The sequence below is a fragment of the Lasioglossum baleicum genome, unplaced genomic scaffold, assembly GCF_051020765.1.
Source record: "Lasioglossum baleicum unplaced genomic scaffold, iyLasBale1 scaffold0021, whole genome shotgun sequence".
In the NCBI taxonomy this organism is placed as follows: Eukaryota; Metazoa; Arthropoda; class Insecta; order Hymenoptera; family Halictidae; genus Lasioglossum; species Lasioglossum baleicum.
Genome location: NW_027469081.1, coordinates 4,216,051 through 4,232,318, shown reverse-complemented (window position 1 = coordinate 4,232,318; position 16,268 = coordinate 4,216,051). Strand labels below are relative to the sequence as shown.

General features: G+C 39.8%; 1 protein-coding gene across 6 annotated transcripts in view; it reads left to right on the top strand.

Annotated features, from left to right (window-relative positions):
* Mub (poly(rC)-binding protein mub) overlaps positions 1-16,268 on the top strand; it is a 267,810-nt gene that overhangs the window by 178,920 nt on the left and 72,622 nt on the right. For 2 of the 6 annotated variants that reach the window (XM_076444774.1, XM_076444773.1), the window contains exon 2: positions 11,590-11,845. In XM_076444774.1, coding sequence (XP_076300889.1) covers positions 11,765-11,845 — 81 coding nt within the window. In that variant the 5' untranslated portion in view covers positions 11,590-11,764. Of the gene's footprint in view, positions 1-1,396; positions 1,669-1,798; positions 1,954-11,589; positions 11,846-16,268 lie in introns of those variants that run through there. The other 4 variants (XM_076444772.1, XM_076444776.1, XM_076444777.1 and 1 more) reach the window with 4 other exon arrangements.

The window sequence follows — 16,268 nt, the reverse complement described above, 5'->3', positions numbered from 1 at the left end:
ATTTTCAATATCCTGCCCGGCGTCGTTACAACGGCTTGTTTGCAAATACCGTGCATTTGCATATTCGAATGTTTATTTGTACGAACAGATATTATGTTGAACAAACAGCCGGGGCGCGTATGGGTAACATGATTTGTTTTTCACCGTAAATCGTGCACAGACCGAGGAACATTACCTAATACACGGCAATTACAATCATCCGCGTCGTTATCATTTTACGTCATGATCCGATGAATACTGTTTTCCGTTTAACCTTTTCGCTGGTGAGCGATGCCGTTCCAAACCAGATCGAAAGGTTCTGATTATTTTATTTATGTGTATCGCGCGACACGCCGCGTTCGAACTATAGAAGCCCATTTTTCCCGTCGTAATATGTACACCTGTTTTTATGCATTGTTTTGTTACAGCGTGGTAATGCAGGGAATTGCATTTTGAAAGCTTGGGCGTCTTTTATACGATTTGGAGTACATTCATTTTAAATGAATTCATGTTTGGAACTTTCATCTATTTAAATATATATTCAATAATTGAATATATTAGGTTGTTGCATATGAAATGTCCGATTTTTAGCAGTGACATTGAACAAACGCAATTTTCTACCCAATGTATACTATTTTGAAATTTTTAATTTCTTGATTGTCACCCATGTTTTTCATTTACAAGATTGTTATCTTGATTTTATAGTTCTTTTTACCATCAACGACTAGTACGTTAATTAATCATCACATTTTCACCAAAAATCACATAATGCCATCGATATGAAATAAATTTTATTTAAAAGTAAAATTATACAATAAACATGAAACTTTAAAAGTGACAGGCACGTGCATGCCTTACAAAAATGACAATAATTCATTTATTTAGACTTTGCGCGATTCTTTTTATAACACGTGCTCTAATAAAGATATTTATTAAATCATTTCTTATGAAAGCATTTTTATGATTTCATTAATTGTGAAACAAAAAAATCTTGTTTTTTTTATTTCTATAATATCGAATATAATATATAATCTTTTATTTATATAATAAACCTGTAGACTGTAATAGAATTTCTTGATCGAAACGTTTTCCAAGAGTTTCATTCTAAAATCGGACATTTCAAATGCAACAACCTAACACTTCGTTCTGGACATATTCGATTATTGAGAATATCTGTTTTGTGATTTCGTGACCAATCAATTTTTCTTATAACAAAATGAATATCAAGATCTTACGTGAGATTCTTACGACAAAATGAATATCAAAGTGTAATGATATCGATCACTTCCAAGCGGTAGAGAACGTGAATTGGGTTACGCAGGGTTGAACAGAGCGTTCGAACTTGGCGCGTGTTCGACGGTAGAGCGGTAAAGCATTACTGCCATTGGCTGGCCAATGGTGTGCGCCGGTGGATCGAGATGTCGCGAGGTGACGCGAGAGGGCGATAGGTTTGCACGGCGAACACGCATCAGCGGCGCGCACAGCGCCGCGCATCGACGGAATAGAGCGAGACCGGACGTAAGAGAGAACGAGCTAGACTCGTTCGCGTTCCGCCGAGGTGGTGCAGTTTTCCAGTGTCGCGTAGAGTGTAGTGTTTTTCTTCCTTTCCCCCCGTTTCCGTGGATCGAGTGTAGTGTGCGTCGATGAAGCGAGCCAGATCTATCCCCGATGATTAAGGAGTGCATTTAGGTAATTAAGAATATTCTGATACGGCCGCGCCCCATTAAAATACGAAGCTCGTCCCTTCGGGACGCCTCGCGACGACGGGAACAACGATGGTGCGCCACTATAGCGCACACGCCGCGCCGCCGGCGTTATTACAGTCGTTCGTTCAATCTCGCCGGAATTCTACCAACGATTATATGTGTTCGGACGCGCGTCAACAAACCCGTGCACTCTGATCGTCCCGTCTCGAGCTTGGATCGCGTGTGTTGCGTTTTCGTGTGCAAGGTGTGCACATCGGGGGAAAAATATGTACGTATGCACACGGTGCCGGGAGGGAGACACGGTTTGCAGCGTGGTGTGACGCCGCGTCAATGTCGAATCTCTTCGAAATTGAAATTCACGAACGGTTTTCTACCTGCCACCAACGTTTTACCATGATATACACGCAACGTGTACGATACGAACGAATCTGTATATACACGTCCGTAATCCGTAATAATAATACCTCGGACTATCTTATCGGTCCGCGGTCGGTACAGTGGCAAGTGAACCAGTGTTTTCGTTGCCGCGTGTCGCCTCTTTCGTTCCATCTTCCGTCTCGCGTTCTCAAAGGTATATAATACGTGTACGTTCGGCTGCGTAATTCAAACGGACACGGAATACAAACCGACCAGCAACGAACGAAGATAGGAAAGCTGATGCTGGCAAATCGAACGATCGGTTCTTTTACCCCTACCACCTCGGATATTAACGAAAGAGGGAGAGATACTAGTGCGCGGGATACATATGTATATATGTGTACATATATACATTCACCGAGAGATAGATAGAGAACGACTTGCCCCGTCGAACAGTGCGACCGAGACAGACGTGTTTCTACCGATTAGTTTTCTACCGAGACTGTACCGCTTCTGGTCGTCGACTTTTGTATTTGCGTACCTTTTCCCCTCCTCCTTCTTCTCCCCCTCCGCCCCTCTCACGCGTACTACCGTCTGCGAAACAATGCCGCTTTTCGCCGCACGCTTTTCAACCCGAAACCGAACGATCTTGCCACCGGCGGCGTTCGCAGTGTAGCCTCTACATGCACGCACGCCTTTAATTGTGTTCTTCCGGCGGAGTACGTTTCTGCAACGTGCTGTCCGTGTCGGCGTTCGAACACGCTCAAATTGTTTACCTCTCTCGCGACCCACCGTTTCCATTCTCCAGATGATAGTCCAGGCCAGGGTTTCCCAAACTTTTTCACTGATGGAGCACTTCAACCCCTTGCCGTAACATTTTCTTTACAGTTACGGTGAAATGTCGTAGAAGAAAAACGAAAATTTATATCTTTCGTACGGCTACATTTATTTTAATGCTTGAATATCGTTTACTAACGAATCAAATTTTATTTCATCGAAAAAGAAAAGTTCATATTCGTTAGACTTCGTTAAAATCTTCATCACCAGTGTGACTCGTTAAAATACGGCAAAGGGTTGAGGAGGTAGGCTCGTTTTTCCAGGATTGCAAGGGTGCGGGCTGCGCCTTCTCATTTCTCGATAATAATTGTTATGAGGTTGTTCAGTTGTGTGAAAAGCGCTAGATAAAAGATCAATCTAGGCCGCGATCGCTCTCAAAAGTTCTATTTTCACGTTTACGAGGCGTAATTTGCATTATTCGGAAGCATACAGCTGCGCATGTAGCTATTTTCATAAAGCTGCGACAGCTACATGCTGCCGAATAATGGAAATTACGCCTCGTAAACATAAAAGTAGGACTTTTGGGGGTGATCGCGTGGCCTAGATCGATCTTTTATTTAACTCTTTTGACTATACCGAAAAACTTCATCTTTGCGTTATTTAGAAACGAGTCTACCCCCCTTAAGGATGTTCTGGAGGTACAATGGGAGACAAAAGTACAAGAAATTCGAAATCCATCAATATATTGGCATTGAAAGCCATTCATGAGTATATTTATCTAGCTCTTTTGACTATACCGAAAAACTTCATCTTTGCGTTATTTAGATACGAGTCTACCCCCCTTAAGGATGTTCTGGAGGTACAATGGGAGACAAAAGTACAAGAAATTCGAAATCCATCAATATATTGGCATTGAAAGCCATTCATGAGTATATTTTTGTTTTTGAGTGTATTTTTTTGCTTTGGAGTTTCTAGTTGCGTTTTTACAAGGTTTAAATAGGGTTTGAGGTGGAATTTTATGAATTCTCCATAAGAAGACGTGTTAAAATGTGCAAACTTTGCTATAATTCTTGAACGGTGCAGTGAATCGCACCCAAACTTTGGTAAATGCGTTAATTTAGTAAGAATTATATCTTGTCAAATTTTCAAAAATTTTGTTGCGTTTCTATATACCTCCAGAACATCCTTAAGGTTGTTTGAATTTCGACGGAGCACCTATTGCAACGTGAACCTCCTTCGCTTCTCCCTCTCTCCGATACGATAGGAAGAACAGTGGAAATTGAAATGTAGTATGTATCTTGATTCTGTAAAGTTCGACTGGAACTTCGCAGGCCTCTGTAGCGACGCGTGTACCTACAAGCGGAATAGCTATCGTGCCGTGAAACTCGTCGGCCGGTTGCGTTTATGGAAAAGCCGGGTTTCTGCGTTACATAAAGAGACGGGACGTACGTGTGTGTACGTGTTCTCGCGGTGGGAACGAGCTCTGTGTGTCTGTCGGTGAAAGAGGAAATTTTACGCGAGCGTATACCGTTTAGCAGCGACGGACAGCGGCAGCGTTGTTATTTGGTTTTCCTCGATCACGAGTAGGGCTGGTACTTTTCCGAAGATTCGAAGGAGCTAGGGGAACTTCGAAGTGCACGAAGTCTTCGAATCGTATGAAGTAGTGTAACTCAATCAATGTTTTAGCTGTGGTGGCGTATATTTTTGCTCGAAATGTGGCAGTGTCCGTAATTGTATCAAACAGAACTCGGCAGCGAAATTTCGAAGTTCAAAGTTCCGAAACTCTGTTTTTCTTTCAATCCTGCGGAGGTTTGAATTCCGAAGAAAATCTTCGACCTCCGAAGGAAAGTAACAGCCCTAATCGCGAGCCCCCACTCCCGGTGTTCTAGACTACGATATTCGTCGAGCGAATTCGCGCACCGGATCGCGCGGATTACCGACGGGTCGTGATTGCTCGAATTAGTCGGGGGTCGTCCGTTAACATTACGCAATGTCTGGTGCAACGACCCGCCGGCGTGGCGCGTTACACACACCGAAAAAAAAGCGAATGATTTTGCAGCAAGGGGATGGTGGGGGGCTAGGAGAAGCGCGCGGGAGAGGGTAGAACAGAGAGAGGATCTCGAACGGTTTTAAACGATTCGACCGTTGGCGTCGTTAAGTCGGCGTGTGCACGCGCAGGTATAACGGAACGCGGATTGCACTAAATTCCACGGTGCAATTGCATTGCGGGGACAGCAGCGGAGCGAAACGGTCACAGTCGCCGGTACAGACGCGCATGGTCGATTAGAAAGACAGGGCAAGGCTAAATATAGTGCGTGCGCTCGCGTTAACAGAGCTTTTCGATTTGAAATTCAGATATTACGCGCGCGACGTCGTGACGCGGTGCTCCGGTAATTAGCGAGCCCGCGGACAACACAACCGATGAAAGTTGTTGTGTTTACGTTGTTCGAAAGGTTGACTGCCCCGGCGAACCGTGACAAAGTATTTATCAGCGAGCATTGTCTCGGATCGTAGCGATTCCGCGTCGAAATTAACGATCCGCAACCGGTGTGTCACAATGTTTCATTAAGAACCCGTTTGATTTCGCCGCGAATACGGTTTCAACGACGATTTTCATTTCTGCCCGTGTCTCGCGGTCGATCGAATGTAGATGCAGTTTTATTCACGGACGATAACAATCGGGCTGCCGCTCTATGTCTCCTGTTCCCGCGTCAATATTCGCGGTTATGTACATACCAGCGAACAATACATGCATCCGATCCACGTTGCCCGCGCTTATTGTGTGAAAACGCGCAAGCGCTACCGCCATCTGGCGACGTCGCGCGAATTTTCTGTTTCCCGTCCGCGAAAAAAAACCACGCGGTCTCCCGACACTATCTTCCGCGATTTCTTTTGCAACGTTTTGAAACGCGACGCGCTTACTTCGCGAATATTATTAGGTCGTTCGGAAAGTCTTTTCGTTAGGAAAGTAATTAGTCTGATTACGAGGTATATCGCCACCCTTCCAAAATTCCGTATAAATTCTATAAGATATGCGTAAGCTGCAAGTCGTGTCGATTTTTTACCATTTAGAATCAGTTTTATGACATTTTGTTCTATGATTTCTCATAATTATTAACGAGCAGAATCAATTTTTAGTTAGCTCCTATATATTGTAATCGATGTATAACAATTTTAGTTTGCATACTTGCCAAACGACGAGCTCGCAAATCTAACCGTAGCACTTGATACTTCCTCCAATCGTTGCGTATTTAGAGTTCTTTAAAATTTGAATTATATCTGACGTCTGCGGTCGCGCAGAGTAGGTTAGCGTAAATAGGGACAATGGATAAGTATTTCCGTTATTTATGGGCGTGTTAGAATAGCTCTCTTCACTGAAAAGTCGTACGATCATCCTCGACAAACTGAGCATCCCACTTTAATTTATACATTTTACAATTTTTTCTGTAAGTGTTCGAACTTGTCGAGCATCGTGGAAAATAGCAGACTGAATAGATTCAATGAACAATGGTCTATAAATACGGTTATTAAAGATTAAATGACCGACGAATGATTTACTCTGAATGGTCGTATGTATGTGTTTCTAAAAGTAGGACAAGCTTTAGGGGTCTTTTTCTGCGATCGCGAATATAACGGACATATTATTTAGGTGTTCCCATTTAGGTGCCCTGCACACAGCGAGCCGCACAATTGGAACAGGTTAAAATCCCCCTGTAGAACATGCATTCTTCAATGGGCAATTAAAATTCGAAAGCATATTTTCCTATGATATTCATTTTTAAAAGATAAACTAATAATAGAGTTTGAAAGAAAATGCGCCGTTCTTTTACGCTGTTCAACTTCCGCTTTTGTGTCTCTTTCCTCTTCAATCAAACAGGAGAGAGAGAGATAGTCGATCCCAATTGCGTTACTGACCCTGTATGTACTCGGAGCAAATTAAATTCAGTGCGCCAGATTCATCGTTCCATTAAACTATTACAGTACTGCACATACCGTTATGATCCGAAGTAACTGATTATAGCGAATAATTCCCGGCGTTTTTCGGCATTTTATCATTCGAACGGCCCGTGCAAAATGGTAGAACGCGATCAAAAGAGGTCGCCAGAGCCGGCCGATTGGTTAATTTTTCAAAAACTACAATTCCCGTTTAACCGAACGGGAATTTTTTCCATTCCCGATGCTCTCTCCGCGCAGGCTGAATGTTTCGTTCGGTGCATTATTGCGCGAAAATCCAGCGACCGTTAAAAGTGCGGATACCGTCGTCGGGATCGATATGTGTACCGGTCTCGGTGCAGGAAAAAATCCGACCGAGATAACGCGCCTCTGTCTGATAATGCGGTATGCAGAGCATGCGACCGGTGTCTTTGTTGAAACAAAGTGTCTGTCGCTACGTGTGCGACACGCAGCCAGACGTGCAAGTCGAGAGAGAACGACCGATGCATCGGACAGAGCAAGAAACCTGTCCGGTGCACTTTTAACAGTGGTGGCACGAGAGAGGGGGTCATTGAGAAAGGGGCGTAGCGACCGACGAGGGTACCCCTACCCGCAATCTGCCTGAAATGGGATACCGTTTATGAAGCGCGTGCTCATTCAGGAGAAAAATGTCCCGTAGAAAGGAGCAGGAAAATTTTCAAAAAATTTCCTCCTCCGGAGGAAAATTGCCGAATTAAAATGTTCAAATACGTCGAAACGTTATTAACCAATCGAACGAATACAGTCTTGTTATTTGCATAAAGTGAAACACAGTCACTGTTGGTTCTTCCGTCATAGTGTGAACTCGCTCGGTGTAGAAAGCTCGTTACAATCACGGAAGCAAACGCATCTGCGTGCAGTCAAGGCTAGCTCCATAAATCAAAATGATTAAGTTTCTTTTTATTCCAGTGCAAATTTGTGAAGCAATATTCATGATGTACTTTCTAAAACCGAACTCTTTGGTAGTAATGCGTGCTGATTGAGTTGTTACGTGTGCAAGGAAAATTCCTTCCACCATCCTGTTAAAGATAGCATCGATTTTAGGAGACACTGTCGTACTTTTCAACACGATCTATTAAATACGTGTATCATTAAGTTGTTTCAACGCGGAAATTAATTTCTATTTAATTCCGTTTGTTGCGAGAGAATTTGCAAGTCCCTTCCCAGAACGTCTCTAAATTCAGTCGGGAATTTAGAATCTCGTGTTCGACAAAGATGGCAGTCGACAGGCTCATGCTAAGCGTCTTGGTTCCCCGACAACAGGGAATTTAGGGGGATTTACTCGAGCGAAAGCTTGGACAGCGGGGAATTGAATCGCCGACGTTGTTTTAATGGAACTGTATGCAAAAACAATGGGAGATTGCGAGCTATTGGGCACACCGCGATTTTGTAGAACGCGGTTTCACACGAATTGCCGAGCCGAATGAGAAATATCGAGCCGTAAAAAATAGGTTAACGTTCGAAAGATAGTGCATCGATGTCCCCGCGAACCTTCAACTTCGACGATTCACGAACGAACAACTCCGTTCGAGAATGTCACACGTTACGTGGTTCGCGTACTAAAAAGGGTCGCTTGCTCTCTGTTATCGACGCGCGACCATTACTTTCTGCATAATCACGGCTACATTTTTATGTATATCAGCTCATGTTTATCAAAACGTTGTGTACCGAATTCGTGTTGCTCGACAGAGTAAGTGCACGCGAGCACGCGATGCCGTGAATAATTGTGCCTAATAGTTCTTTTAAAATGAAATTTACGACACGCACCCGATATCTTTCCAATAGAGTGACGCTGGAAAAGATTTAATTTGCGATATTAAATAATAATAAAAATTGCCCATATTCGACTTATAACTCCGAGGCACAATCTTATCCAGCTTTTATTCAGTTACGTCAGCGACGTCACGTCGATTATTTATTCTCTCGAAACTTGTTTAATTATTCGATCAGACGGTTATCATTAGAGATTCGAATAAAAAGCATCGCTCCATCTCCGAAACGATAATACTGATAAGAAGATAACGATTTCACGGTCGAAAGAGATAAATTTCCACAATTACTTCCGAAAAAGATCTGTCGGACCCTGGAAGGAGGCGAAGGATCAGAGCTGGACTGTGTGAGCGTTTCAAGGAGTCGGAATAATTGCATTCGGTGCATGAAAGTAAAATAAGCAACGTTCGAGCAGCCTGGTGCCCCCTCCGGTACAGTTTGGCTGCACTTTTAGGTATTTATCGCCTGACCTGAAAACTGAACAAGCGAAGCCATAGTCGGAGGCATTATACACCTTCGTTTCCCTCGAACGACGAACATTTCGTCACCACCGAATCCCTTTACCTGCGCTTCAGGCTCGGGAAGATTCGCGTGTGCACCTCGTAATGTCTTAATTCCACGACAAACGAGTCGTCGGAAGCCTAATACGACGCCGCGTTCGTGAACTCTGCCCTATCACCTTAATAACTGTTAATAGTTATCCGTTGTTTCACGTTTCGCAACCTTCCTGAAAAATCACTTCAGATTGTCGCAATTTCATAAAAACACGTGTGCCAATCGAGTCAATACGCGCATCGATCCTTTATTGTTCGCTGTCGGAAATATTTATCGCGCCACATAAATTCGCCTGTCGTTCAACAATTCACACTTTTTGTTTGTTTGTCGGAGCAATTGGTATCGAGTTTATTTTTCCGAGGGATTAAGCTGCATACAGTATTTTATCGATAATTGACCCCAAAACGGGTCTGCCCAAGGACAATTACCCGCTAGGGATACTATTCCTTGACTTTTGCCGAACGTAGAAAAGGACGGCGGAACTTGAGAGGCCTGGATCGTCCAGAAGTGTAAACATAACTAAACTAATAACACAACTTCTTTATTTTCTTTATGGAACTTTGACAAATATATTCGTGGCATTTTTCTAATGAAAATGATACCAAATATGATATTACTTCGATTGCACAGGCGATTCAGGACTACGATTGAAGAATTACTGTATTTGGTATCATTTTCATTAATAAATGCCACGAATATGTTGAAAAATATAGAAGTTTTGGATTAGTGGTACATTATCTGACCGATATACCCGAGCCGTATGATGTCATACTTCTCGGCGACCGAGCCCTCTCTAGCTTCTGGGCCCCTCAAGGGGGTTCACCTCGCAGGAGTGGGGATAGTTCTGGGACAATTGTCGGCATTTGGGACATTTATGGATAAAATACTGTATTTTCAGTGCAAATAACTGGTCCCGCCGATTTTCTTCCCGGAAGAGTCGTTTAACCCTCATCCGTCCCTCATTTCACAAACTGAATCTGTCCCTCGGTGTCAAATTGATACAGTGGTAAAAGATCGATGAAATAACAAGGTAAACAGTTATTTTTCGATGTTTTTTTTATTCAAATTGATGAGTTAACATTTACGTGTTAGGTTTTTCGATTATTTGTGTCGCATTAATGAAATAAAAGTCACGAAGTTTTGGGCAAATTTACCCACAAATAACAGAATAGTATAATTTATTTCAGGAGACCTGTGTCAGATTGACACGAGGGACGGTTGAGGGTTAAATAATTCACTCCAATCATATACATATGTATTTTTATATTTTCTCTTTATATCATCTACCGTGACACGAGACTGATGGTTCCATGATCAATACTATTGCGAAACTTAAAAGATGTCCGTAATGTTTGCGCATAAAGAAGATCTTATTTAAGTGGCTTCTACTATACTCGGCCCCTAACGAGGAAGCGGTTCGTTAGAACGCCAACAAAGACCGTTACACGTGCGCAGTGGAAATGCCGATCGATCCGAAACGGAATTTTCTTTACAATCACTCGACGTCGATAGTAATGCATACCTCGGCGACGACTATAGATATTAGGCGAGCTCGCGTGTATCACGCTTCCGACGGTTCCCGGAATTCCGTGCATCATACTAACGACCGTAGTATGTATACTCCTAAGGCAGCATTGTTGGCGCTCGCGATCCTTGGTTCGTTTGCAAGTCGCGTGATTCCTAAGAAAGTATAGTTTATCGAGCCTCACGGATGATTACGTGGGCCTCCTTTGTCATTGGACTGTCGGCAATTATTCGAACTGTCTGATGATTATCGTGCTAGCCTCTGGAATGGCATCGAATCATCCATATTGGATGACGAAGAAGCCGACATTTAGTTCGCTCTAAATGTCGATCACCCGTTCGATCGATATCGATCGAGAAAATCAACAGATATAGGAATTTAACGAGTGTTGTATGACGTTGTTTTTCTTGTAGTTCGCAAAGAACATTTTTTTGTGTGCGATTTTAACCCTTGCGCACTGATCGAGCCAATTTCATTCGGAAACAGATTTCCACTTATTGCAAAAATAAATATTAACCCCTTGCTGTATTTCGACGAGCCAGACTCGTGATGAAGGTCTCTTAACAAAGTCTAACAAATATGAATGTTACGCGTTTCATTTTCGATGAAATAAAATTTGATTCAATATTTAAGCATTAAAATAAATGTAGCCATACAAAAAATATAAATTTCTCTTCTACGACATTTTTCGGGATGAAGGCGGTCTAGTCACTGTAACTGTAACAGAAAAGGTACGGCAAGGGGTTAAGTGTGCCGAGTTGTTGCATCTTTTTACGTCCACGTCGAAGGACCGGCTCGGAAGCAAGATTTTTCCATCGGGTTAATTTGAAAAAAACGTTTGCTCGAGAATTGCAGAAAGGTTTAAGATCGCAGGAAAATATTTTTGATGTCTGTGTGCAAGTCGATCCCGGCGATGATTTAATAACGGAGTAAACATTTTGATTGCAGTGCAAGGACTGAGCATACCTGGGAGCGTTTGAGAAGCACGTCCCCCGAGACCCCTCCAGCCAAAGTCACTCGCCTAACCTCTCCCCTGTCCTCCTTATCCTCCTCCACACCCTTTCCCTCCGCAAATCTCGAGAAGAAAACTCCTTACCGTAATCACAGAACTCGTGACTTCGTTATGGACGGTATGGATTCCAAACCGGTCTTGAATGACGACCCTTCGGTCACCCTAACCATCCGCCTGATTATGCAGGGCAAGGTAAGAGGTTTGCCAGTTCTGTTTATTGATTAACGCCTGATTCCTTGGTTCGTTCGCTCTCTCGGCTATATCCCGTCGAGAACCACCTGTTCATTTTCGAAACTTGCGCGGCACATTTAGCCGCAACCCTGCGGTACCTGAAGCAGCGAAACTTCGGAGATTTTGGGTCATCCAAGTTGGTCTTTGACGAATGGATAAAATATCGTCGGCTCTTCTCAAATCTTACTCATCTGATTGAAAGTGTTGACTTTTTAATAATTAAGTATCTCGCTTGGATAAAAATTGGAACACTTCTGATGCTGGAAAAAGAAACTTGTAAAAAATAATGCATCACAAAATTTCGTGAAAATCGGGGAAGATTTTAGCACGGTAAAAATCGAGAACCCGAGCCAATTTGGTAATGGAGCGAGCCTCCAACTATAGTTAACAGCGTATGGCGTGCCTGGTTAAATTCGCTTATTGTTTTGATTGGGTCGACGGACTTTCGCGATGTTGTTACAAAGTAAATAGTTGATTCTCGGGTCTCGACTAATTCAATCGTCGCCCGGTGAGGGTTGAAGTTGCCGTCCACTAACGTCTCTCGTTGACTCGCTTATGTCACATTCGAGTAAAGTATTTTCGTGTAGGAGTTCTCGTGTCTTGTGATGCGCCACGTTACACGCTTGTAACACCAGGAAATCTGACATCTCGAACGCGACAGTGGCGGTAATTTTGACACCTTAGATCGCGTTTTATTTTTGGAAAACGCGAATTCGCGCTCGAGTTTCGCCAGCTTTCACAAAATTTTTGAGACGCGGTTATTATTGGACTTCGAGACAAATGCCAAGTTATTGAGCTGACGTGGAAAGTGAATCGAACTCTCCGCTTGTTGTTGACATCATTTTATGTTTTGGTCGTGACAAATAAATTAAAGCGAGACAATTTTCAATTCAATCATTTCTTATATATTTTTACGAATGAATTTTAGTAGTGAATTAAGTACTTTGATTCGTGACAAATAAATTAAAGCGAGACAATTTTCAAGTCAATCATTTCTTATATATTTTACGAATGAATTTTAGTAGTGAATTAAGTACTTTGATTCGTGACAAGTAAATTAAAGCGAGATAATTTTCAAGTCAATCATTTCTTATATATTTTTACGAATGAATTTTAGTAGTGAATTAAGTACTTTGATTCGTGACAAGTAAATTAAAGCGAGACAATTTTCAAGTCAATCATTTCTTATATATTTTTACGAATGAATTTTAGTAGTGAATTAAGTACTTTGATTTGTGACAAATAAATTAAAGCGAGACAATTTTCAAGTCAATCATTTCTTATATATTTTTATGAATGAATTTTAGTAGTAAATTAGTACTTTGATTCGTGACAAATAAATTAAAGCGAGACAATTTTCAAGTCAATCATTTCTTATATATTTTTACGAATGAATTTTAGTAGTGAATTAAGTACTTTGATTCGTGACAAATAAATTAAAGCGAGACAATTTTCAAGTCAATCATTTCTTATATATTTTTACGAATGAATTTTAGTAGTGAATTAAGTACTTTGATTCGTGACAAATAAATTAAAGCGAGACAATTTTCAAGTCAATCTTCTTATATATTTTTACGAATGAATTTTAGTAGTGAATTAAGTACTTTGATTTGTGACAAATAAATTAAAGCGAGACAATTTTCAAGTCAATCATTTCTTATATATTTTTATGAATGAATTTTAGTAGTAAATTAGTACTTTGATTCGTGACAAATAAATTAAAGCGAGACAATTTTCAAGTCAATCATTTCTTATATATTTTTACGAATGAATTTTAGTAGTGAATTAAGTACTTTGATTCGTGACAAGTAAATTAAAGCGAGACAATTTTCAAGTCAATCATTTCTTATATATTTTTACGAATGAATTTTAGTAGTGAATTAAGTACTTTGATTCGTGACAAATAAATTAAAGCGAGACAATTTTCAAGTCAATCTTCTTATATATTTTTACGAATGAATTTTAGTAGTGAATTAAGTACTTTGATTCGTGACAAGTAAATTAAAGCGAGACAATTTTCAAGTCAATCATTTCTTATATATTTTTACGAATGAATTTTAGTAGTGAATTAAGTACTTCGATTCGTGACAAATAAATTAAAGCGAGACAATTTTCAAGTCAATCATTTCTTATATATTTTTACGAATGAATTTTAGTAGTAAATTAGTACTTTGATTCGTGACAAATAAATTAAAGCGAGACAATTTTCAAGTCAATCATTTCTTATATATTTTTACGAATGAATTTTAGTAGTGAATTAAGTACTTTGATTCGTGACAAATAAATTAAAGCGAGACAATTTTCAAGTCAATCATTTCTTATATATTTTTACGAATGAATTTTAGTAGTGAATTAAGTACTTTGATTCGTGACAAATAAATTAAAGCGAGACAATTTTCAAGTCAATCTTCTTATATATTTTTACGAATGAATTTTAGTAGTGAATTAAGTACTTTGATTTGTGACAAATAAATTAAAGCGAGACAATTTTCAAGTCAATCATTTCTTATATATTTTTATGAATGAATTTTAGTAGTAAATTAGTACTTTGATTCGTGACAAATAAATTAAAGCGAGACAATTTTCAAGTCAATCATTTCTTATATATTTTTACGAATGAATTTTAGTAGTGAATTAAGTACTTTGATTCGTGACAAGTAAATTAAAGCGAGACAATTTTCAAGTCAATCATTTCTTATATATTTTTACGAATGAATTTTAGTAGTGAATTAAGTACTTTGATTCGTGACAAATAAATTAAAGCGAGACAATTTTCAAGTCAATCTTCTTATATATTTTTACGAATGAATTTTAGTAGTGAATTAAGTACTTTGATTCGTGACAAGTAAATTAAAGCGAGACAATTTTCAAGTCAATCATTTCTTATATATTTTTACGAATGAATTTTAGTAGTGAATTAAGTACTTTGATTCGTGACAAGTAAATTAAAGCGAGACAATTTTCAAGTCAATCATTTCTTATATATTTTTACGAATGAATTTTAGTAGTGAATTAAGTACTTTGATTCGTGACAAATAAATTAAAGCGAGACAATTTTCAAGTCAATCATTTCTTATATATTTTTACGAATGAATTTCAGTAGTGAATTATTTACTTTGATTCGTGACAAACAAATTGAACATCAATTTGAAGTTTTACTAATTTGGTAACCGCGATGCGAAGGCAATGCAGCTGGTAATACAGCGACGGTATTTTACGATGTCTCTGGTGTGCTATGTTTATTCATCCGCACAATGAGAGTGCAGCGCAATTAGTGGTTTTGCGAGTACTTATAAACCGTTTCAATTGTCCAACAATTATGTAAGGATACATGGCACACGTGGTTAACCAGCCAACGCAATTCCATTTAACGTCGAAGACAAATTGCAAATATAAATCAGGAACTGCTATTGCACAACGTTGCAGGGTAATACTGATTTATCATTCTAGCGCGCATCGAAGAGTTTTCGCCCACTGTGATAATATTATTTCCGCGGAATTTTCAACATGTCCAACACACTCCGAGAATAGTTAAAGTACCAATTCAATCGGATACTGAAAGCGACAGTATTGACGTACTTCTGCGAGCAAGTCGAACATGAATTTATTTACAGTGAGAAACTTCTAAATCAGGCCTGGCCAACCCAAAATCGTTTCACGAGCCACTTTGATGACGCACTTTAGGTAAACATGCTTGTAACAAATGTAATACAAACACAAAATGAATGAAACTTTATTGTTATATTATGATTCAATATAATTAACTCTCGAGTCTTAATGAATGAGATATTTGTTTATCCTTTCTTTCACTTAACTTTTGTAAATCTATATTTATGTTCGACGTTGTACATCTTTTGTTAGCTGGTTTTCTAAATTGGCATCAGTTAATGAAGCACGTGATGAACTCTGGAAATTTCATCTTCGAAAACAATGTTTCACGAACATATATGGATCCCAAAAGCACTTGCAACTCGTTGTGCAAAATATCTTAAGTTGGAATATCTCTCGGATGTAATATAAGTATTGTGAAAATTAATTACTAACGTGGACGCAAAAATTTGTTTCATTTCGTTGTTGCACTGTAAGTCAATTATATCAAAGATATCAAATATAGAACTGAAGTTCGTAGTCGCACTTGTGCATTATAATAATGACTCTTTATTCATTTAATATTTTTTGTATACATACAACGAGAAACAAAAGTTTCAATAGAAAATATAAAATCGTCCGGCGGGTCGCGTGTTGGCCAGACCTGTTCTAAATCATATTTTCACCAACACAAATTTTAGTTTCAAACAATTTTTCGATCTTGCACGGGAGTTCGTGGCAATGTTTTTAATTTATCATGGATTTTTAAACACTGTCGTGACATTAACCCATTATC